We start from the raw sequence: 22,139 nt of genomic DNA, 5'->3' as shown, positions 1-22,139 counted from the left end.
CAGTAATGTCAAGGCTGCTGTGTGCTACAGCTTGCAGAAGAACCCAAACACCTTCCTACCTTTCCTTAAGCACCCTGTTAAAGATAGCCAGGCATCCCCCACCACTCCACCTCCAGCACAGGTCCTGACTTCCACCCTCTTTGCAGTGTTATTCCTAAGACACTGGGTGGTTTTAGGTAAGCTCATTCCACAAAATACATGCAGACTCTCTGGTGCAGGGATCAGATTTTGCAGTTGACAGATGTACCTGCCAGCTCCCAGCACCTGGAGTTTTGAAGACCATTTAACTGAAGCTTGCTTCAGTTTTACCCACTTTTGCAAGCATTATTTTTTATACCACTGGCTAAAAGTTCAGTGTCAGCAGAAGAAACTTTTTGTCTCTGCAGGAGAATATCCAGTATTTCATGGAGGAATGGATTTGACAGTATAATACTGGAAAGTCAACACCTAATTAGACAGTCATTCTGTCAACACCTAATCAGACAGTCATTCTGAACTGATGTTGCCATTTGTAAAGTTTTATTCTGAGAGCCTGTCAGACAGAGGAGAATTGCTGTGGGTGGTGGACTGGGGGCTGAATGTACTTATTAGAAAAAATATTAATCCTACGTCTTCTTAATAAGTGAGGAGGCAGCTTGTTGAAGAAGGGAAGCCTTTTCAAGCCCCAAAGGTAATATTTTTGCAGAGAGCACAAATTGCACTCTCTTCCATAATTTGTTGTTTTATAGAAAAGATACAAAATCTTTATGGGGATTTTATCTTCTGATGGGATGGGCTGACCTTGGCTGGACACCAGGTATCCACCAGAGCGGTCTTATCACTCCCCTCCTCAACCACAAAATGGAAAGAAAATACAACAACTAAAAGCTCATGGGTTGAAATAAGACAAGGAAGGATGACTCACCAATTACCATCCTGGGAATCAACTTGATAAAATGAGCTTATTACCAATCAAATCAGAGAAGGATAATGGGAAATAAAAACTAAATATTAAAACATCTTCCCACCCCTCCCTTCTTCTGGGCTGAATTTTACTCCTGAGCTCTCTAACTTCTCCCCTCCAGCAGTTCAGGGGGACAGGGAATGGGGGCTGCAGTCAGTTCATCATGCATTTTCTCTTCTGTTCCCCCTTCTTAGGAGGAGTACTCCCCACTTCCTTCTCCTGCTGCTGTGTGGGGTCCCTCCCACAGGCTCCAGTTCTTCACAAACTGCTCTTGTGCAGGTGTCCTGCAGGGTCTCAAGTCCTGCCAGCATGCCTGCTTCAGTGTGGATTCTTCTCTCCACAGGTCCACAGGTCTTGCCAGGAGCCTGTTTCCAGCATGGGCTTCCCAAAGGGTCACAGCCTGATTTGAGCATCCACCCACTCTGGTGTGGGGTCCTTCAGAGGGCAAAAGTAGACATCTGCTACACCATGGACCACCATGGGCTGAAGGGACACACCTTTGCCTCACCATGGTGTTCTCCTCAGGCTGCCAGGGAATCTGTGCTCTGGCACCTGGAGCACCTCCTCCCCTCCTTCCACTGACTATGGTGTCTGGAGAGCTGTTTATCCTTCCCTTTTAAATGTGTTGTCACAGTGGTGCTTCCACAGTCACAGATGGGCTTGGCCTTGGCCAGCAGTGAGTTTAGCTTGGATGTGACTGGAGTTGGCTCTGTCAGACACAGGGGGCATTTCTGTCAGCCTCTCACAGAAGACACCCCTGTAGCCTTCCCACTACCCACACCTTGCCACACAAACCCAACACACCTGACTATTAAACATATAAAGACGACTGCACACATTAAAACAAGGCAACTCCTTCTCAATAAATTAGCCTGTGTTAACAGGAAGACATAATAGCTGTTATTTATATTGCACTTGCATATTTAATTTTCTTTACAAATAAAAGCTTTATGCCTCCCTTTGAGCCTCCCCTTCAGCCTTTCACTACAATAGCTATAACTAAACTATTACTCCAAATTAGCCTGGCATTCAGCGTGCATTTGTATTACTCTCATGATTTTTATTGGTTTTTTTAGTAATTATTTTTCCTCTTGGTTCATTCATCAATCATATTTACAAACCCATTGTTGCACTTAATGCCAGTTGAGTGTTCTCACACATTTCAGCACACAGACAGAAACTGCAAACTAGGGCAGCTCTATGAGGATCTCTAATATTTCTGAGGAGTCTGAAGGTGCTGACAGCTTATGGTCTTTCCAAGGCAAGTGCAAGTGCCTCAAAGTCCATCTATCTGCAATTACTGGAAGGGGTAAAATGACACCGCACGCTTTTCCTCTGAGAACGAATCCTCTCCCCAGAGGTTAGAAATGGGGAACAAGAAAGCAAACTACAGTTGGAGATCTGAGGACTGATACTCATTTGAACTCCCGAATAATCATCTGTGCCACACTGGCTGCTTTTGCAAAGAGCTTATTTTGAAGCTGAGTTGATTACCTTCCTTGTTGTTTTGCCAATTTAAATTAAGTGGTAGGTCAAGACCTAACCCTGAAGCCCTGCCACCCCACAGCGCCCAGTGAGAGCAGTGGAAGCAGCCCCAGGAGGGCAGAAGCAGGCCTCTATTTTGCTTAGGCTATAAACGTTTCTGAGTTTTGTCCTCACTCAATTTTTCTCTTCTTTACAGCAACTTTGTGTAGTAGGCACTTCAGAGTGGAGAGTATCAAGAGAGAATTTATTTCTCAGGACCGCAGAAAATGGTGTTTCTCAGGGCTACAGAAAATGGGAAGTAGTTCCAAGAATCCAATCGGGCACATTGTCACCACAACCCTGTTTGCATATGAGTCCATTGTCAACTGAAGGAACTGGAAAATTATGGCTATTTATCCATTCCTCTCTTTACCCCCCGTTGTGCCTCTTTTGGCAAAGCAGCTGAAGAGTTTGCATTGTTTCAAATTTAATGCTTGCAGATGGTTTTTATTTAGATTTTGTTTTATTGGTGAGACACGCTTCCTCTGTTTATTAAATTGTGCCTACTTTTTGTCATCCGTCATGTTGCCCGCAATTTCTGCGCAGAGCTCGAGGGTAGGGTTTGTTGTTACTGTTGCTGTTGGGTGGGTTACTTTTTGGGGGGGTAATCTGAAATATGATCGAGCTCCGAGCGCCGGGGAAACAGCGCGTCTTCTCATTCACTTTTTCCCGCGGAGGAGCATGAGGCTCCCGCCGGGCGGGCAGGGGCGCGGGGTGCTGCCGGGGGAACGGGTGCCCGCCCCGGGGCAACTCCGCCTCCGGCCGCGGCCGGCGGGGGAGCCCCGGGGCACGGCCGCGGGCGGGGGTCACGTCTGGCCGCCGTGCCCCGGAGGCGGGCGGCCCCGAGGGCGCGGGCGGGCGGCCGGGTCCCGCTCCGCGGGGCACCGCGGCGGCAGCCGGGCGGCGGCAGGTGGTGGCCGCGGCAGCGCCCGGGGGTAGCCCGGCGGCTCCGCCGGGACGGGCCCCCTCGGTCGGCGGCTCCCCCCGCGCGGTGCCCGCGGGCCGTCCGGGCGGGTTTTGTCCTCCAGAGCCCCCCCGAGCCCCGGGCCGGCCGCGGGCGCTGATCGCCGGCGGCTCCGCGCGGAACTCGCAGGCTCCGGAGCAGGAGGTGGGAACCGCGGGCGGTTTGGGCTTGCTCGGCTTCTTCTGCGTTTGTTTTTTGGTGCTTTTTTGCCCCCTAGCTGTATGCGGCTTTTGGGGTTTGTTTTTTGTTATTTTTTCCCCTCCTCTTTTCCCACCGCGGGTATTTGGAAGGAAAGCGGGAATGCCGCGGCCCCGGGAGAGCCTCGGCGGGCCGGGCCGGGCCGGGCCGGGCGGGCCGGCGGCGCCTCCCCCCGGTTCGGGGGGTCCCCGGGCTCGGCCCCCGAACGCCCCTCTCTTCCGTTCTCCATGTCATTTCCTGTGCTAATAAGATGGTGGTCACGGCCGGGAGGGAGGGAGCCGCCGCTGCCGCCTCCGCCGAGCCCGGCCCGGCCCCGGGACCCGTCCTCGCCTGGGACTAGCCAGCGGGGCCGGCGGGGTGGGAGGGCGCAGCCAGCCGGGCTCCCCCCGCCCCTCCCGGGCGGAGCGGGCCCCCCGACGCCGAGGCGGGCTCCCCGCGCCCGCAGTGCCGAGGTGAGTCAGCCTCGCTGGTAGCCAAGGTGGCCACGAAAATGGCTGCGGAGCGCGGGGGGAAACCCGGCCCAGCCCGGGGGGGAGGTCCGGCCGAGGGGTGCCCGCAGCGGGTGGGGCGGCGGCGAAGACCCGCGGGCACAGGTATCGCCCCCCCCTTCCCCGCCCGCCCTGCTTTTCCCCCCTCGGGGCGGGCTGCGCGGGGCCCGGCCCGTCCCCGCCGCTCCCGCCGTGCCGCTCCCGCCCGCGCCGCGGCTGCGCCCGCCCGGCCCCCCCGCCCCGCCCGCGGCCGCCAGCGGGGCCGCGACTGACGCGGCCGGCGGCCAATGGGCGGCGGGGGCGGGCGGGCGCGCGCCACATTGGAACGCGGGGGCGGGGCGCTCCCGGGCGGCGGCGGCCGCGGGACACGGGCACCTCCAACCCCGGGAACACGGGCACCCCGCCTGCAGGACACGGGCACACCCCCGGGGACACGGGCACCGCATCCCCACCCGCGGGACAGGGGCACCGCATCCCCACCCGCGGGACACGGGCACCCCGACCCGCGGGACACGGGCACCCCGACCCGCGGGACACGGGTACCCTGCCTGCGGGACACGGGCACCTCCACCCGCGGGACACAGGCACCCCCCGGGGACACGGGCACACCCCGAGGGACACTGGCACGGCCCCTGCGGCATTGCTCGCACCCGGTGCGCAGAGCTCGGGCAGAGCTGCCCTTGCACCTCTCAGCCGGGATGCTCTCTTAACTCGCGCTGAAAAACTCCACATGCACCTTCTTGGGCCTTCTTCCCTCTGTGGGTTTGGGGGTTTTTTTAAAGTTACAGAATTTCTCAAGTTTCTATGCAAATGGTGCTATAGCGCTTATATTTCAGAGGGAAATGGAAGATGCCTCCAGAGTCACTTTTTCAGATCCTTTAAAAAAAAAGAAAAGCTGGCCTGTGGGCAAAACTGTTGGCTCACTGTTGCTTCCTCTTTTTCCTGTGGTTAATGCCTCTCATTAGTGGGAGGAGAACTGGCAGAACCAGCTTAAAAAAACACCAGCCTAACTGTAAGATAGGATTGTTTTCCAGCTCTGCAGGTGTGTGCAGCAGTTTGTTGAGCAGCAGAGGAGCCCCAGCCTGAAATATCCAGCAGCCCCTTGGATCCAGTCCTGCCAGCAAGGTTTAACTCCCTGTGAGACTGGCAGAGCACAAGGTCACTGCCTGGGTTGGGCTTCACACCCCCTAAATTTCCGTTTGTCTAATGACCCAGATTATGAGCAGTGAAAGTGGAAAGGGAAATGAGTCTCCTGACTTTCTAATGAATTGTGTATAAACTGCTTTTGCTTTTCAAGTGCAAGCTGCAATCAGAAACAAAAGTATTGAGATGATGGGTGTTTGCTTCTTGCAAGGCGTGCTTTTGGACCGAGGAAGGAATAGTTTAGCTCAGAGCTGAGTGGCATGGAGCTCTTGCAATACATGCAGCCTGCAAAGAGCTCAAATGTTGGTATGGCCAAGGACTGTGTTGGCAAAGGAGGGGTTGGCTGCTGGAACCACTCACGAGAGAGGATTTGAGGTAGCCATGGGAGATGCCAAAGTTTGGCTCTTGGCTAGATGCTGGATTGACTGATCTCACTGTGGCGTGGAGCAGCAGGACCAGGACATGTTGTTTTTCTCTCCTGCCCAGGAGTCATGTCAAAGGCTGCTGCTCCTTCCAGCTGTTTGTGGAGCATGAAGGAGGTCCTGAGGCTCCTGACTTAGTGCTGGCTTTGGTGCAGACTCTAGGGTTTTGGGATACTGGGCTGTTGTTCCTCTGGCATCTTTGTGGACCATGCATGAAGCATGGTGCATTCTAGTGCAGTTTGTGGGGGATTCTTATTGTGAGCCTTATGGCTCACTGATAGCAATTACTTCCACTTTTTTAACAAGTTATTGTGAGGATAGTACCTGATTTTAAATAATGAAGGCAAAAGCAAGGACTTCTTTAAAACCTGGTATTTTATGAACTGATGCAAGGTCCATCTTACTGGGATGGGCTGGGGGCAGCTTGTTTCTCGTATTGCTTGCTGGAAAGTGATGGAACTGCTGGAAATTGATAGGAGCGATGTAAAGGTTGTGAACACTGCATGAGGAGCCTGAAGCAGGAGGGCTCCTGCTCTGCAGCTGGCTGGCTTTGCAATCAGGGGGATACAGGCATTGTGGGGAGTGAAGTTGCCACTCTGAGTCAGGAATCAAAGTGTCTGTATCAATGAGAAATACAACAAGCCCAGGCAAGAGAGGTGTTTGGTCGTTTTATGGATAGTGCCATGTACACTTTATCTTTCAGTGTTTTTTTTAAATATTCTTTTTTGTTTCTCGTGCTGGTTAATTCCCAAATGGAGTGTGGGGTTTTAAGGTTGTTTTTTTTTCCCATGTCCATTTATGCAAGAGAAGTGTATGCTTTTACCTAACTCTCTATTTTTAAAGTTGCTGTTAGCAAGGCCTGTCCCTTGGTGCTACTAAACCATTCCCAGAGTTCTTAAAATGCTGCCTAATATTTGTGACATTTTGGGGTAGCATATTTAAAATCATTACTGCCAATCCAGTGGTGTTGGGTGTGAAGATTTGCATGGAGAAAGTCCCAAAGAAAGAATGGTCTGCGTTTGTTTTTTTGTTTGATAACGAAATAGTAATGGTATTGGTTAACTTGGAGACTTTCAGAACAATGAGATAAGGTGCTAAAACTTGATCTGAAGACTGGACCGATGAGAAGTAGTGACTGTTGTTTCCAGAGAGTGGGAACTTCTGATGCTTCCTCTGAACTGGGAATATGTGTACCTGTGATTTTCCTAAGTAAAGCAAAAACAAGCAAATATCACTTTTATTCTTCAGTTTGCATTGCAGCTTTCTGGCATTTTAAGAAATCTGGAGTCAGCTGGATACGCATCAGGGTTTGCTTGATTGCATCAGTGCTGAGTTGTCTGATCTGTTCTCTCACCTGAGCACAGAGCCTTCAGACCCCGGGGCTGGGAGCTTGAGGCACAGGCATAGCCATAGAAGGGCAGTCAGCACGTGCAGTATCCTTTGGCATCGAGCAAGTGGCAGATTTCCTGCTGGCCTGCAAGTGGGCAGCCCTGCTGTGGGATGCTGGCTTTACTGCTTCACATTTCACCCCTTGTCATGCTTGTGGCGTTTCCCATTGTAAGTGTGGCTGTACAATGCTCCTGCCTGAGGCATGCTCATAGCGGGTGACGTTTCTTGGAGCTGAGCTCTTGTGCAGCTGCAGACAATTCTAGTGCCTCCTCTTGCACTGATGCCTCTGCAGCAGTGGAGTAAAGAAGGCTTTAATTTCACAGGGTTTTCTGTTCTCCCTATGACCTCTTCTCTGCTACCAAAGGTGTTTTTAAATAAAGTCTCTAGAGAAATGTTCCTTCTAAAGCTACACAGTAAAATGTGGCTTTTCAGGAATTCCTGCTAGTTAAACTTGTCTGTGCAAGTGGATTCCAGTAGCAAGTCCAACCACCCTAAGAAAAGCAGAGGACAAGGTGAGAGGTTCATGCAGTCCTGTATGTTATCTTAGGAAAGAAGATGAGGAAAAAGTGCTTTGGAAGGGGAAGACTTTTGCAGGTACAGGAGGCCAAAGAGCAATGGAAAATAGAGCAATCATGTGGCATATTTGAAAAGTAGAGGTAACCAAGGTGGATGGAAAGGAAACCTGGTGAGGGGAACAGGCCAAGTATCCCATGCTGGAGAAGTTTTTCTTTTTAATGCCCACCACATGAGGGACAATACTGATGGAAAAGTTGGGGAGAATTGAGAGTAAAAAAGCAGAGATGAAAGGGAACATTTTGACTTGGCAACTAGAAAGACATTTTCCATTTGGTTTTTTAGATGTCTGGTCACTGTCCTCTGCACCTAGGCTTTGAAGTTCAGCTAGAATTGAAAGTGGTGGTACTAGCACAGGCATTTTTCCAACTTCCATCCCAAGCTCTTCACATAACTGCAAGAACATATGTTTTTGCAGAGACAGTCAAACAATTCAAAATACTGACACTTAAAGCTTTGCTGTTGTGTTTCTTGGTCATGGCTCCATTTGTGGGGGCAGGATAATTGTATCCTTCAGAGCTGTTGCTGAAAGGGCACTTCTCTCTGCAAGGCTGGGAGGCAGTACTCAGGCTCAGAACAGTTCCTCAGCAGTCAGAAGGTAAAAGCATTATAGATATAATTTAAGGTTTAAGCTGCAGAAACTGGCAGTCTGCAGCAGTCAATCAGTAATGTGTACTGCAGAACTGTTTCAATGCAGTCCCTCGCTCATGGACAGCCGTCAGTAAGGGGCCCATCAGAAGGGTCTGTCATAAGCCACGTTGTCCAATTTGAGCATGCTCTGATAAATGGATTCCTTTCTCTAGCCCCTTTCTTCTCCCTTCCTCAGGCTTTGGCTTTTCAGCAAGGCTGGTTTTCCTTTGCCTGTAGTGACTTGTCCCAGAGGAGCGGCTGCTGTTCTAAAGCCTTGGCATCAAGCCCTGCTGGGGCTGCCACTCCCAGCACTTGCCTTGCTGCCTGTGCTGCTGTCAGCTGGGGCTGGTTTCTGCCCCTGGAAACCTGGCTGTGGGTAGTGGGCGAGATGTATAAGGACAGAGTGGTAAAAGTTCATGGGAGGTGATGTGGGGGATTAACTCATGGAGCAGCTCTAGGGTTGCTGTAATTAGCTTGCCTGAGAGCCAGCAGTGCTCCTGCCTTGCGCAGTGGGAGCTGAAGCACTGAGCATCCTGTGCTGGTCTCCCAGCCAGGTCATCTCTGTGGGCTACAGGCACTGGTTCCAGGCTCCTGACTATGGATCAGGGTGTCTAGGACACAACTCCAGTGGTCCTCCACTAACACCCTTTCAGAGTGTTGAAGGCTGCTAATTGGAGCTGGTACTGGTCAGGACCATCAGTCATTTGTAGGCTGATAATCAATATGAAATATTTTCTAGTGCTTTCCTCTTTTAGTACAATGAAGCTTTATTTTGAAAATGTATCATATAAACTGCATCATAATATTCTGGGTGGAGTTAAATGTGTACCTTCAACTGCAGACTTGAAACTAAGTCTTCTCAGCATCTTCCTTGAAAGACGTGCTAAGTTTGACCCAGTATGTTCCTCTTTATACCTTTCATTTATATAAACCTTGATTTCTTCATGTCTGTATGTCAAGGGGATTTGCTGTTGTTTGGGTTTTTTAAATTTGTTTTCTTCTGATGCTGCTGGAGTACTTCATGTGGTCTGCTCTTTTTTTGACTTGGAGACTCCTTGCTTGGAAATGCTAATGAGAATGCTAAATACACCACAGTTTATAGAGTATAGTCCTCTTATCAATTCAGGGGAAATTAATGAAAACACTTGGAAACTGACTGAGGAAAAAATCCATACTGATGACACAGAAGCATGCTTTTATGAGCAATAAAATATATTCTATAGTTGTCATGTTTCACACCTAGGCTTGCTGATTATCTTTTCCAAGACCAAATTAGTTCAATCAGCTTTTGAAGACTAGAAGCTTTTAAATTACTAATTTTCTCTTCCCTTTGTGACTGTAAAGACAGCATTATTATGAATTGTATGTTTGTAAGCTGCTTTTTTCCTCGAAAATTCTACCACATGTCAGCAGCAGGGCCGGCCGCTCTGTGGGTGTAGAGGTGCCTGACCCTCAGCGCAAAGTCCCAGCAGCTAATGCTGCATTGCATTCTAAAGGTGGTAGCTCCGGAACAGCAGATGCACTTATTGCATCTCCTGGATGTGCTGAGACATGCTAATGTGCCCTCTCTAGCTGTGATGGAGTTAACTAGTGATTGGCTGGCTGTTTTTATTAACCAGCTCTCATTACTAGTCAGGTGTTGAGGTGTTGCTTTTGAATTCTTCTAGGATAGCTGGTGAATGTTTGTAGTCCCTTAGTGACTTGCACATGTGAAGTCATTCTGACATGCTCCCTCTGCTTTTTGGACTGGAATTGAATGAGTTCTTGGGCTCTTTCCGTGCTTCTGCTAATCAGTGTTTTAAAAATGTCTGTAGTGTAAAGGACCAGGTATTTCTGTGTAACCCAGTACCTTTATGTAGAAGACTGCACGTATAGACCAGAAGTGATTGGCCCCTGCTGAAATGTTTTTCTGGTTAGCTGTGTTAGGATATACACGGTCTGAACATCCCTTTCTCTGTATGGAAGGGAATGTGCAGATCAAATTGTGGTGGTGGTGAATTCAGCACACGGATATCTGGTTTCTTGGCAGATCTGACACTGGGAGTATCTGGCCTGCTGCCTGCCCCAAGGAAAAGGGGGTCGGTGTGACCCATGCTCAACCACTGCTCATCCAAGCCATGTAACATGAGTCCCTAACCTGTAGACAGATTTACCAGCTCTGAATAATGTCTGTTGTGCTGTGAGATCTTATCTTCCTAATGGCCTGCAAGAGGGTACAAATGAGGAGAAATAAATACTGCTCTTGCTTTTGCTTCCTCTGCATTTTGTGGAGCAGTTGATGTGTTCTCATTTTGCCTACTGTGTTTGTTAGTGCTTTTAAAGGACTGAGCTAGTTGGTCAGAATTTTGGGAACGAGTGAAAGTAAGATCTGCTCCTACCTTTTCATTTTCTCCAACATACTCTTTCCCTATTTGCTGAGCAAGTAAAAAGAAAGGAGCTGCCTGTTGTGTCCTGAAGTCTAAATAGAGTGAAACCATTGTAACAAGCAAAGAGGAACTGTCCCGTAACATCCTTTCACAGAAACAGGCGCCAACTAGATAAATGGTGCCAAAGCAGGATTTTAGCTTTATTTTACATCTGTACTCATAGGTCCTGATGGAATGAGGATTCCCCTGCACCTGAAACTGCCTGCCTAGAGGTATTGGTGCTCCAGAAGCTTTACAATTTCACCTTTGATTCCTAAAGCTTTTGAGTTGGGTGGTGAGAGGGGGCATTGTCCAATAACCAGCTGCCTTCTGGAAGTCCAGAGGTCTCTTGTAGGAGTGGAAGTTTCTCATCAGCCTTTGGGGTAAAGAGCTTTGGGTTGTGATTTGTAAGTAACAGTATGCTCAAGAAGCTTTCTGTCATGTGACTGTGCCAAGAGTGAAATCACGTTTTGTGATTCCTGACAGAGTTTAGCAGCAGTCTTATAAAAAAACACTGGTGTATGTAAAGGCAGACCAGCATTTGATGGTTGCTGCTGACTGGGTTGTTGGTTTTGTGCAGGAGAAAGGAGCTCTGGCAAAATGCGCTGAATTTTCTGAGTTGCTGGGGCTGTTTGATTTTAGTGGATAGCTTGGCCATGGCTTATAGACGTGTGCACAAGCCTGTTCATCCATTTGGTCTTCTGACACCACTAAACATTCACCAGTGGAAGAAAGAGACAGCATACTGCAAGTAATCTTTCTTTTTAAAAGAAAGGAGAAGCTGGAACTTCTGGAAAAGTGTTGAGTGAAAGGCCATCTTGTTAGAAGATGGATGTGCTTTCAGAGGGGCTAATTTTGACACTAAGGAAATAGATGTAGAGCTGATTGCTGGCCAGGTGCCAGTGACTGAAGGGCAACAGAGGCTGAAATGCCAGGTAGTGCTGGCACTTCAGCCCATGACGGTTGGGTTGCATGAATTATCCCTCTGCCTTCCAGCTAATTTTATCCTGTTGATTTTTCATGAATCATTTCCCATCTCTGTGGGTTAGAAATTAAAGTGGAAGTTTGCTAGCCAGAATAGCCACATCTGCTATTTAGAAACTAATGTCTGGGGTTTGTTTCCTGCCCACCCCCACACCTTCCCTTTCCCTTTTTACCTCCATCATTGTTGAAATACATGAATCACTACTGTTGCTCATCTACAACAATTTTTAGGCTGACCAGCCTGCACAGGTGCAGGGGTCTTCTGGGTGCATGTGACCTCCCTGTGGGCAGTGGGGTGGCAGGCAGATGCTCAGTGCTATGTGGCAGGGTCCCAGGTGCACAGTGATGCTGGCAGGACCTCACCAGGGCATTTTGAATTTCCTACATGTGCTTTATAAAACATTAAAGACACTCCAGTGCCTTTTCCCTCTCCCAGCACAGCAGAAGAGAAGGAGTGTGACACTGGCTCAGCCTGTTATGTGCCTACCAAACACTTCCTCTCTCCAACTTTTTTGTCTGTCCATGAATGAGAGTAAAAGGTCGTTTGGGCAGTAAATTCACATCTCTGCTTCCCTTTGTTGAACTGTGTGCCCTTGAGTGACAGCTGGGCCGGCAGCAAGGGAAGGATAAGTTCATTTTTCAGAAGTTGAGGGCTACAAGTTGGAATCCAGGGACCCACATGAGAGTTGCGTAGCATGGGGTCCTGTTGGTGAGCAGTTTTGCTGGCAGCTGTGCTAAGGATAAAAGCACATTCCATTGAAGTATAGTGAGCATTAGAGGAGTGAGAGGAGGTCTCTAGCTTGCTCATGTTCACTTCTAATCAATCTTGGTGGATCGCAGCAAGTACAGGAGACTGAATGAGTGATTGTGTTGGGACAGTTTTGAAGATTGCCAAGTGGATGGCCTGGGAAAATAAAAGCTGGGTAGCATGACACCAATCCTGGGAAAATATAAAGTTATTCATGCCTGAAAATTGGTGTCGAGGAAAGTGTTTTGTACTTCCTAAAAAGGTTTGATTTTGTTCTTGGAGAAGTTTACTGTTGGTTTAAAAACATGTCTCTATATGTGATATATATAATTACATATAAAAGGCAGCTAATTCAGTGTGTGAGAACCCAATTAATATCCAATGCCAGAGAATATCAATAAAATATGTGTGGCTTAGGAAGTGAAGTTAGTGACTGACAGAGAACCAGCATACAATAAATAAGCTGAAGTGGCAGTATAAAGAGTAAGGAGGATGAAGGATACTATAAGCTGAAGGACAGTACTAGCACACTAATAAATCAACTGTTTGAGAATTGACTTTAAGATGAATGTAGAAAATACCTTCTCAACATCAAAAGATCATGGTTCTGGCATTGCCAGCTTAGATGAGGGGAGCAAATAATCCAGCTATTTTAAGCTAGAGCTTGATCATTTTACAGAAGAGTCTCTGCAATATGATATGAGGAGGCTGTGTTTTCAAAGAAGTAGAGTTGATGACCCTTCTCTTCAGATAAGGGGAAGGGAGAAGCCAGTTCTGCCTGACACTTACTCAGTGATGCAGAAGACATGACTCATCACTGGCAAACTGGGTAGATGAAACATGCTTGGTGAATTGTAGCTGTTGATAGGGGCAGGACAGTGTAATACAGTTTGTTTGGTAAATGAGATTATTTAAACCAAGTCATTTTCATGCAGACAAGTGGAGATTTATGAACCTGGAAAGGCATGTCCTGAACGTGATCTGTGAAGGGAGGCTGTGTCCTGAGCAGTCCCATGTGAGAGCTTGGGGATCAGAATGGGCAGGCAGCCCTGGGGAGCTTTCTCTGCCAGGTCCTTGTGGGAAAAGACAGCCATGATTTCGGACACAAGCAGGGTGGAAATGAATCAGGGTAAGGAGGTAGTTTTACATCTGTAAATTTTATATTTACTTCAGAATCAGTATTACATCAGCGTGGCTTTCTAGTGCCAGCATCTTGAAGTAATACAGAGAAAACTGGAAGAGTTACACGGAGGAATGATACAAATTGTTGGAAAGCTGAGAAGATACTGCATGGCTACATATCTAGGGCTCAGCTCTGTATGTGGTTTTATTCAGTCCTTATCACTATTGCTATCCAAACACCTTTCACTAGTGCCTTAAGGAAGAAGGCTCACAGCTGCCACTTAGTTGTACTCTTATTCTGTCCTTAGGGAGAAAAATGGTAAAATAACATCTAGTTTTAGTACTGGGGCTTTGTGTCTGTTTGTTTTAACTTTATAAATGTAGGTATATATTTATGTTGAAGCCAGAGGCAAAGAAGTGCAACTGGTGGTTCTGACCAAAGATGGTGAAGTTTATTACAGCCATTAACCTGGGAAGCAATTCTTTCCAGTTGCTCAAAGCAGTGTCCCAGCATGCTGGGTATTTCACCCTTTCCCATCAGGTTCCAGGGCCCTTTGGAAGAACTCTTGCCTGGTGCCCAGAACTAAAAAGTATCACATATGACTTGTCTGTGATGAGGATTAACAACTGAGATAAACTTATGGAACATTGGCTTCTCTTCCTCTTGCTAGTCTCAGATGGAGATTTTGTCCTTTTTGAGGGCTAAAAGGAAAGGAGTGGGACATAAGGGGTGTCAGTCAGATTGTCCTAATTCTCATTTCTATCCTGAAACTGTGATTCTGTGAGATCCTGAGTACAGGAAAAATGAGGTGTTTCCATGTATTTTAAAAATGCAAGTCACTTATGTATTATTTCAACTGCAGTAACTACCTGCCTTGGTTCTGTGGCATGTTGCACTGTTTCAGAGGCTTTTAGGCTGCATGGGGGCTTTACATTGTCAGCATCGTGCTTGTTTGAGTCCTTACTCAATACTTAACATGGAGAAGTTGCATTAAGTTATACCTGCTTTGCGTAGGCTGTGCTGATCCATGACAGTGCATGGACCCACACATGGATCCTTTTCTTACGCTCTCTGAGATCAACAAAGGGCAAATGCTCTGAGACCACAACACAGAATTTTATGACAAATCTTGTAAAGTTATCAGTATGTTCATCTTCACTAGAAGCCATCATAAAACAAACTAAGATTGGTTCAGGGGTTATTTCAGAGGTTTTCTGTCTTCTTCCCCCTCTGAAAATTCTGTCATGAAGCAGATCATGGAGGGTTTTGATAACATGTTTTGCCAATGAATCATGTAAGAGTGACTGACAGTGTGAACTCATCTCACGTCCATTAGAGACTACAGGAGGAGTTCCAGGTTGGCAAACCAGAATTTCCCTCTTCCCAACTTATCTGCAGTAAGGATGGCAGTGGGAATTTGGTGTTGTGGCACCCCATTCTGTTTGTCATGTCAGTTGCTGATCTTGGGCAAGTTGGAACCAACGGAAACTCTCAGCCTTCCCTGCTGTATAACAGGTTTAGGTTTCGTTGTTTTGAAGCTTACTCTCCAAGCTTCTTCACAAAGCTGCAGAAAAACTGGTGGCCTTTGCAGGTATCTATCTTGTAGTCCTGACCTTCTTAAAGTGTTTTCAGAATCTGAAACTCAAACAAAATATTTCATACTTCTGGTAAATTTATGGCTTCTGAGTGTAGTGGAGTAATTGACAATGAGTTAAACAAGTCTTGGTCACAGTCCATGGCTGCTCAAATCCTACGTCATGCGTGACCTATAACTTTCACTAATTAGGTGTGAATTTGTGACTGCTTCGTCTTGTTGTCAGATGTGCTGGCTGCATTCAGGCTTGCTCTGTGGCCATCAGAGAAGAGCCCTGGCCTTGCAGCAGGCTGGCGGACAGGTCATGGGGTCTTGTCGTGCTGCCGCCAACCTTTGCTGTGCCGGGACACTGCTCCCCTGCACTCCCGGGTGGAGGACAGCCTCACCCACAAAAATGTTGTACTTTTGTGGGGACAGTGCTGTGGCAGCCATCTAGGCAAAACAAATTTGCCCAGTGGAGCATTGGCTTATATCTGTCGGTGAACAGTGGTCATCCTCTGAGCAAGCTGGTTCTCCCTCTTGCTTTGTGGGATCTTTGATCTTTCAGTTTGTGCTGGCTGTAAGCATGAACTGCATGGCCAACTGGTGCTTCATAAAGTGACCTGAAGTGGTTGGCATGGCCGAGGACCTTGGTAAGGGCATTCACCTCCAGGAGAACAGTCAGCCTGGGTCTTCCGTGGCTGTGTGGGGGGCAGCTCAGAGCTTGAATGCTGTGCTTTATTCCCTGTTCTCAGCTTGTCAGTAGCTGACTGTTCTGGATTACTATTTCTGGTAATAATATGCAGCTGTAGAAAAAGCATACGAAGTCATATCCATTTTTCACCATGGGCCTTTAAAATGTGGCACTAGCTATGCAAGATCTGCCTTAAAAGAAGAGGGGATGACCTCCAGAAGGTCAGCAGTGAGAAGCTGAGTGAAGGAGCTGTGTGCTGAGGAGGGGACGGATTCCTATATGGCTGTTTCACATGAAAGAATGTCCCAGTCTGGGAAACCTGCCAGTAAAATGTAAAATTAAAGCTCTGTTTTGGAGGCTGATCCATGCAGATAAGAGCCTGTGACTGTTAACTAATAACTACAAGAGTGGCAGTGATAAAGGCAGCATACTTGAGGACAGGAATTCACAGGTTTGTTCATGCTTAACCCCATTTGGAGGTTTTGTCCTGCATTGGAGATTAATAGCTCAGATGTTCTTGTGTTTTCTACTTCCCTGATTTTGAGCAATATGGCAGAGCCACTGGAGATCTTAATGTGTGTCATCCAGAAACGTGCCTGCTTTGAAAAGAAAACAGGAGGGGTTGTGTGGCACTGCCTGTTAACCCAGGGATGATCCAGGAATGCCTCTTGGGATTTGTAGCAGTCACAATGGTGTCCTGGATTTGCCAAGGACCACTGTGCACAACTGCCTTTGCTGTCCAAAGCACTTGATGTTGTGTGCAGACAGCACCTGGGTCATCACAGCATCTCTGACCAGGGATTGGCCTTGCTGACATGCTGCTAGGATGTTGCAGTAGGCTGTGTGCCCCCTGAACATTGAAAAGGCTCAGTGTCCTGGTAGGCACAGGGACATGCACAGGTGAGGCCACGTACGCCCTGGGAATACCCTCAGCAGTAACCAAGGAGCTGTTGCTCTTATGCTTACCTGGCGCTTCTTCTCATCATCTGAAATCTTCAGAGGCTCTTCATATTTAGGTGCTAGAACAAACACAGTTGTAAAAAATGCCAAGAAAACCCCAAAACAATGAAGTGGAGGGAGTGAAAACTGCAGAATGTGTACTAGACTCTTATAGCTGTAGAAAGCTAAAGGAGGTGGAGAAATGACAATAAAGAGAAACTAATGAGCAGTGAAATTGAGAAAAATTAAACACCACTTTGAATACATCAGAAGCTAAGAGTCCTAAAAGCACGGTCATTTGCTGAGGTCTGGAACTGGAGAAATGTCATATTTTTTTTCCTGGAAGAAAAGCTGGAAGGTGTTACCAGTTAGAGCAGCAGTGTAATGCTCTGGGTTGTAGCAGTAGCTTGGGAAATTAGCAAATAGCAGCTACTACAGCAGTACATTTTAAAGTTTGCTATTCTGGCTTGCTTGCGTCCAGGGATTTTAAAAGGCCTGGCTGAGCAGTGCTCTCTGAGACATGAATGCTAATTTAAAAATAAATTAAAAAATAAATAAAAGCATGTATAATGAGTTAGACTTAAAAAATAATGTTGTGTGTTACTCATAAGCAAATAGGCCAATGTTAAGTTTAACTGGGCAAATTAAGCTAGGCTACCTGCAGTCTGATGTTTGCTTCCAGAAAATAACGTAACAGCTGATATGGATCAGATTGGTCGTGAGTTAAGGGGCATTAATTGTAATAGTCAGTCTGTACAGGGTTTTTTTTTAATAGTTCTTTTCTAATGTAATATGATTTTCTGGTGTTGATATAATTTTACTAAAGGTAAAACTGTTGGTAAGTCTGGCATGTTTAATGCACTGAAATTGTGCAAAAAGTTACGGGAATAAATAGGTGGTATGATTCATTGTGTCACACACGCCGTGGAGTGAGTCCAGAGGAGGGAGGGCCATGAAGATGATCAGAGGGCTGGAGCACCTCTCCTGTGAAGACAGGCTTAGAGACTTGGGATTGTTCAGCCTGGAGAAGAGAAGGCTCCAGGGAGAGCTGATTGCTGCCTTTCAGTACTTGAAGGGAACTTTTAAGAAAGCTAGGGACAGACTAACTGGGCTTGTGACAGTAGTACAAGGGGGAATGGAATGGCTTTAAACTGAAAGAGGGTAGATTTAGATTAGATATTAGAAAAAATTTATTTACTGTCAGGGTGTTGTGGCACTGGAACGCAGAGAAGCTGTGGCTGGCCCATCCCTGGAAATGTTCAAGGCCAAATTGGATGATACTTTGAGCAGCTCGGTCTAATGGAAGCTGCCTCTGCAGTGGTATTGGAGCTAGATGATCTTTAAGGTCCCTTTCAACCCAAGCCATTCTGTGATTCAATACGTAAAAGGAAACCTGACTAAATAAAGGGTCACAGTGTGACAACAAAAGGAGCCCCATTGCTGGTAGTGTGGTAGTCTCAGCTGGGAGTTTTTGGGTTTTTGGCTCAATGCTAATCAAGAGGCAGAAATTGGTCTCTTCTGCCTATTAACAAGTGATGGGATGAGAGGAAATGCCTCCAGGTTGCACCAGGGTAAGTTTAGATTGCAAATTACAAAAGAGTTATCAAGTGTTAAAACAAATTGCCCAGAGAAGTAGTTGAGTCCTCAGTTCTGGGAGTTATTTAAAAGACATGTAGCTATGGCACTTGGGGATATGGTTTAGGGGTGGACTTGGCAGTGCTAAGTTTATGGTTGGACTTTATGATTTTAAAGGTCGTTTTCAGCCTAAATTATTCTATGATTTAGTGGTGGACTTGGCAGAGCTAGATTTGTGTTGGACATGATGATCTTAAAGGTCACTTGCAGCCTAAATGATTCTCTTGGTTCTAAGATAGTTGGTGTCCTGGGAAAAAAAGCACAAAGTTAATTTGGATTGTGTTTGTGGGCAACATAAAATCTGAGCAAGTTACAAGTAGTGAAAAGAGGTGAGTTAGTGGTGAACTTGTTTTGTGTGTGTTTGCTGGGTGGGACAACAAGGAGTTGTGTGACGCTCTTAAATCAGTCACCTACTCTCAGAGCATGTGGGAGGGCTGGCAGGATGCATGGTGGCCTGGGAGCTCCTGCAAGAGCAAGGGCTCTTACAGCAGCAAGGTGGTTCACTGAAAACAGAACCCCAGCTGGGCACGGTGACCAGAAAGTAAATGCAGCCCTTGGACACGAACACGGCAATCCTGAGCAGGGGCAGGGAGGGCGTTATCTCGGTGCAAGGTGCTGCTCCTGCCAGTGTGCTGCACAGGAATGTTGCTGATAAGTAGGAGGGAGTCCAGGGAGGACCAGGAGAGGGGCAGGCTGCATAATGTGCTATACAGTAAAACACAGAGCTTCATGTGTGAAGTAAATATAGTGTTTCTTTCTTCTTTTTTCCCCTTTATTTGGAGCTATGCAGTAGTTTAACCAGAGCTGAAGGAAGCACGGTGACCTTCCTTGGCAGGAGGTCAGACTATATCATCACAGGGTTTCTCACCCTGTAAGACTCCATGGGGCAAGAATGGAAAAGGAAAAGTCATTTTATCTTCAGAAACAAATATACACATCTCTTCCTACGGAATGATTGGGTGATACGGGTGTTTTAACTTGAGGTGTCCTGTCTGCCAGGCTTCCAACACAGGTGGTTGTTCTGACTGAGAGCATCTGCCCCACAGGCAGCATCGACCTTTCTTGTGACAGTGCCAGCCCCACAGCTAACCAGCTCTGAGGCAGCACTATCTCTTCTTGTCTTTTAACATTTTCCTGCTCCCCAAGATTTCTTCCTCTTAGCTGCTGTACTGCAGACTTTGCAGAAAAGACTTTTTCTTCTCTGAGAAGGCCAGGTAGGCCATGATTGCAGCACTTGCTGGTAAATGGGTACAGGATTGCAGAGCTTTCCTCTTGCTCCAGAGAGCACAGACAAGGGGACTCAGCTTGCCAAAATAATGAGCCCTTCTTTGGCGTTACTATTGCTTTCCTTCTGAATGGCTGTGGCAATTCTGAAAGAAAATCTGTCTTGTTTTGGACGTCCTGTAAGGGCTTAAAAGTGCATGTGTTTGCCTGTGTCTAGTTGTACTTATGCTGGGGCTTTGCTTTCAGACCACTGTATGAGTATTAAGTAACACTCCTTGATAAAGGCTTGATAAACGTCTTTCAGGCTGCACATTGGCATGTGAGAAGTTTGATTGGAAAAATGAATCATTTGTCCCCTGGCACAAAGCAGAGCCAGAGAGGTTGGGAATGGCATTCCTTCTTGTGGTAAATAGGGCAGAAATGCAGACCAGACTTCTATGGTGTTCAGGCCCATACAAGCATGTGTGGAATAAGAAAAATTCCTGTCTTCAGGGATTTGTGAACATGAATTTAGAAATGCCCTGAACCAAGCCATGATGGGGATGGGCTCTTCCACCAGATTCCCTGACAGAAGCGATCTGATGAGCCGTGGAGGCCCCTCTGTCAGCACTGCAAGTATGCAGCATAACAGAGCATGTCATTGGGCAGTGGACATGGAAGGGGCCATCACAGGGGATTTTTGGGGAGCAGCTGTGAAATCTATCCAATCTGGAGTGGTACCTGAGAGCAGACAGTTTGTGTGCCTTAGAGGAAGTCTTAAGATGAATGCAAATTAAGAGATGAGCAGCACGCTAATTTATTCCTTTTCTCAAACTGAGATGCTCTTATGCTTAGCAGCCCTTCCAAAAATCTAAATTAAATCCATTCCAAATTATTATCACTTGGCATATGTATATTTTCTCTTCAGCACCACCCCACAAGGGGAGGGGGAGGGAAGTGTTATTGTTTTGGAGCTTGCTGTCCTTAAACATCATGAAGTGATTGATGATTCTGTGAAGTGTCTCCTGGCTCTTGTGTTGAGCAGAGGGAGAGGCATTTTCACTATGGCAGCCTTGCATGCCAGAAGGGTGGTGGTGGCTCAGCTCTGGCTGCTGTAAAGGAACATCACCAGCATGATTTGTGTAGTCTTGGTGGAGTCCTGAAGGGTGCTGTGGGCACTTACTTGTTCCTCAGAGGTGTCCAGAGCACATAGAAAGCTCTGTCTGCAGGTGTGTAGTACAGTATATTCTGTTCCCAGGTGGAGACTGGCATATGTCAGGTCTGTAGACAGATCCTGGTTCAACGCTCCAATCTGCATTCCTCTTTCTTGTCCTTCTGCCCCCAAAGACTTGCTCTGAGGTAGTGGTGCTCCGTGTTCCCATAACATATCACACCCATCACTCATAAATTCCATGTGTATTGGAAATCCCATGTGTGTTTTTAGCGGGCTCTGTGAAGCATACTTCAGATTCTCCATGGCTCATGCTCTTCACCTGACCTGCAGGTGAACTGCTCTTCCCTCCCCAGTGCAGGAAGAGGTTTCCACATGCACGTGTGGGTGCTGTGGTGTGTGATGGCAACTCTTGGTGCCAGGAGGGAGCCTGATCTACTGGCTGCATCCTGGCCTGGGGGAGAAGGCTGTGATTCCTGAGGGAGCAAGGTTGTCATTTCTCAGCTGCTCATATTTCTACTCCCTTCCTTCATTCCTTTTCAGAACATGAGTGAGAACTTGAAGGACTGTTTGATCCAGACCCAGGCTTCCTTAGGGGAGATGGTGACAATAAAAACAGAGGCCTGCTCTCCACACCGGGACCAGGAGTATGGACAGCCTTGGTATGTGCCAAGCTTTGGTCTGATGTGCTCTAACCCCTTCTCTCCACCTTCCAGCTTAAAGGTGGTTTTGAGGAATATACTTGAGCTGCTTGAAGTTATTAAAGCTCTTCCTTATGAGGTCTGCCTTTGGGTGTTTGACAGGGGTGGTTGCCTACTCATGTGCACCTACTGTAGCTGAAGCCATTTCCTGCTGTGGGCTTTAGCCTTAAGGATCTGATACAGCAGCTTTTGGCAGGTTGGGTGGCAAGTTTAGTTATTTCTCTGCTACAGTGGTGGGACTAAAGGAGTTAGTCAGGCCCTGTTGCTTCAGCTTCTCTCTGTTTGCAGTCCCAGCATCTTGCTAGGTTAACATCATCTATCGTTCCCTCCTCAGCTCTGGAAGGCCTGACCCACAGTCCATGGAGATGGAACCCAAGAAACTGAAAGGGAAACGGGATGTAATCATGACCAAGAGCTTTCAGCAAGTGGATTTCTGGTGTAAGTGTCTTATGAGTGAGGGAAAAGAACCACTGCTGCTTGTGTAGACTTTGGTCTTCCCATCAGTTAGGGGCAGGAAGCAGTGGGGGGAAAAAGCCAAGGGCAAATTTGCATTCTTATCTGAAAAGACTGGCATGGTTGGTAGGGAAATTGTTGCACAGAAGCAGCTTGTCCCTGAAGGGGCTAGGCAGAAGTAGGGAGGTAGGAGGAAACATGGAAGTTGCAAATGAAAATGCACATTGGAAAACCCC

The 22,139-nt window shown here is 47.4% G+C and overlaps 1 protein-coding gene across 5 annotated transcripts in view; it reads left to right on the top strand.

Moving 5' to 3' along the window:
• The first annotated feature begins 3,220 nt into the window (after positions 1 to 3,220).
• Positions 3,221 to 22,139, top strand: part of PRDM11 (PR/SET domain 11) — a 53,811-nt gene continuing 34,892 nt past the window's right edge. For 3 of the 5 annotated variants that reach the window (XM_074543168.1, XM_074543170.1, XM_074543167.1), the window contains exons 1-3: positions 3,846 to 4,081; positions 21,293 to 21,411; positions 21,785 to 21,888. In XM_074543168.1, coding sequence (XP_074399269.1) covers positions 3,857 to 4,081; positions 21,293 to 21,411; positions 21,785 to 21,888 — 448 coding nt within the window. In that variant the 5' untranslated portion in view covers positions 3,846 to 3,856. Of the gene's footprint in view, positions 3,576 to 3,844; positions 4,082 to 21,292; positions 21,412 to 21,784; positions 21,889 to 22,139 lie in introns of those variants that run through there. The other 2 variants (XM_074543169.1, XM_074543172.1) reach the window with 2 other exon arrangements.

The sequence above is a fragment of the Zonotrichia albicollis genome, chromosome 6 (assembly GCF_047830755.1).
Source record: "Zonotrichia albicollis isolate bZonAlb1 chromosome 6, bZonAlb1.hap1, whole genome shotgun sequence".
Classification (NCBI taxonomy): Eukaryota; Metazoa; Chordata; class Aves; order Passeriformes; family Passerellidae; genus Zonotrichia; species Zonotrichia albicollis.
Note: the sequence above shows the minus strand (reverse complement) of the source record. Positions and strands in the feature narration are given on the sequence as shown.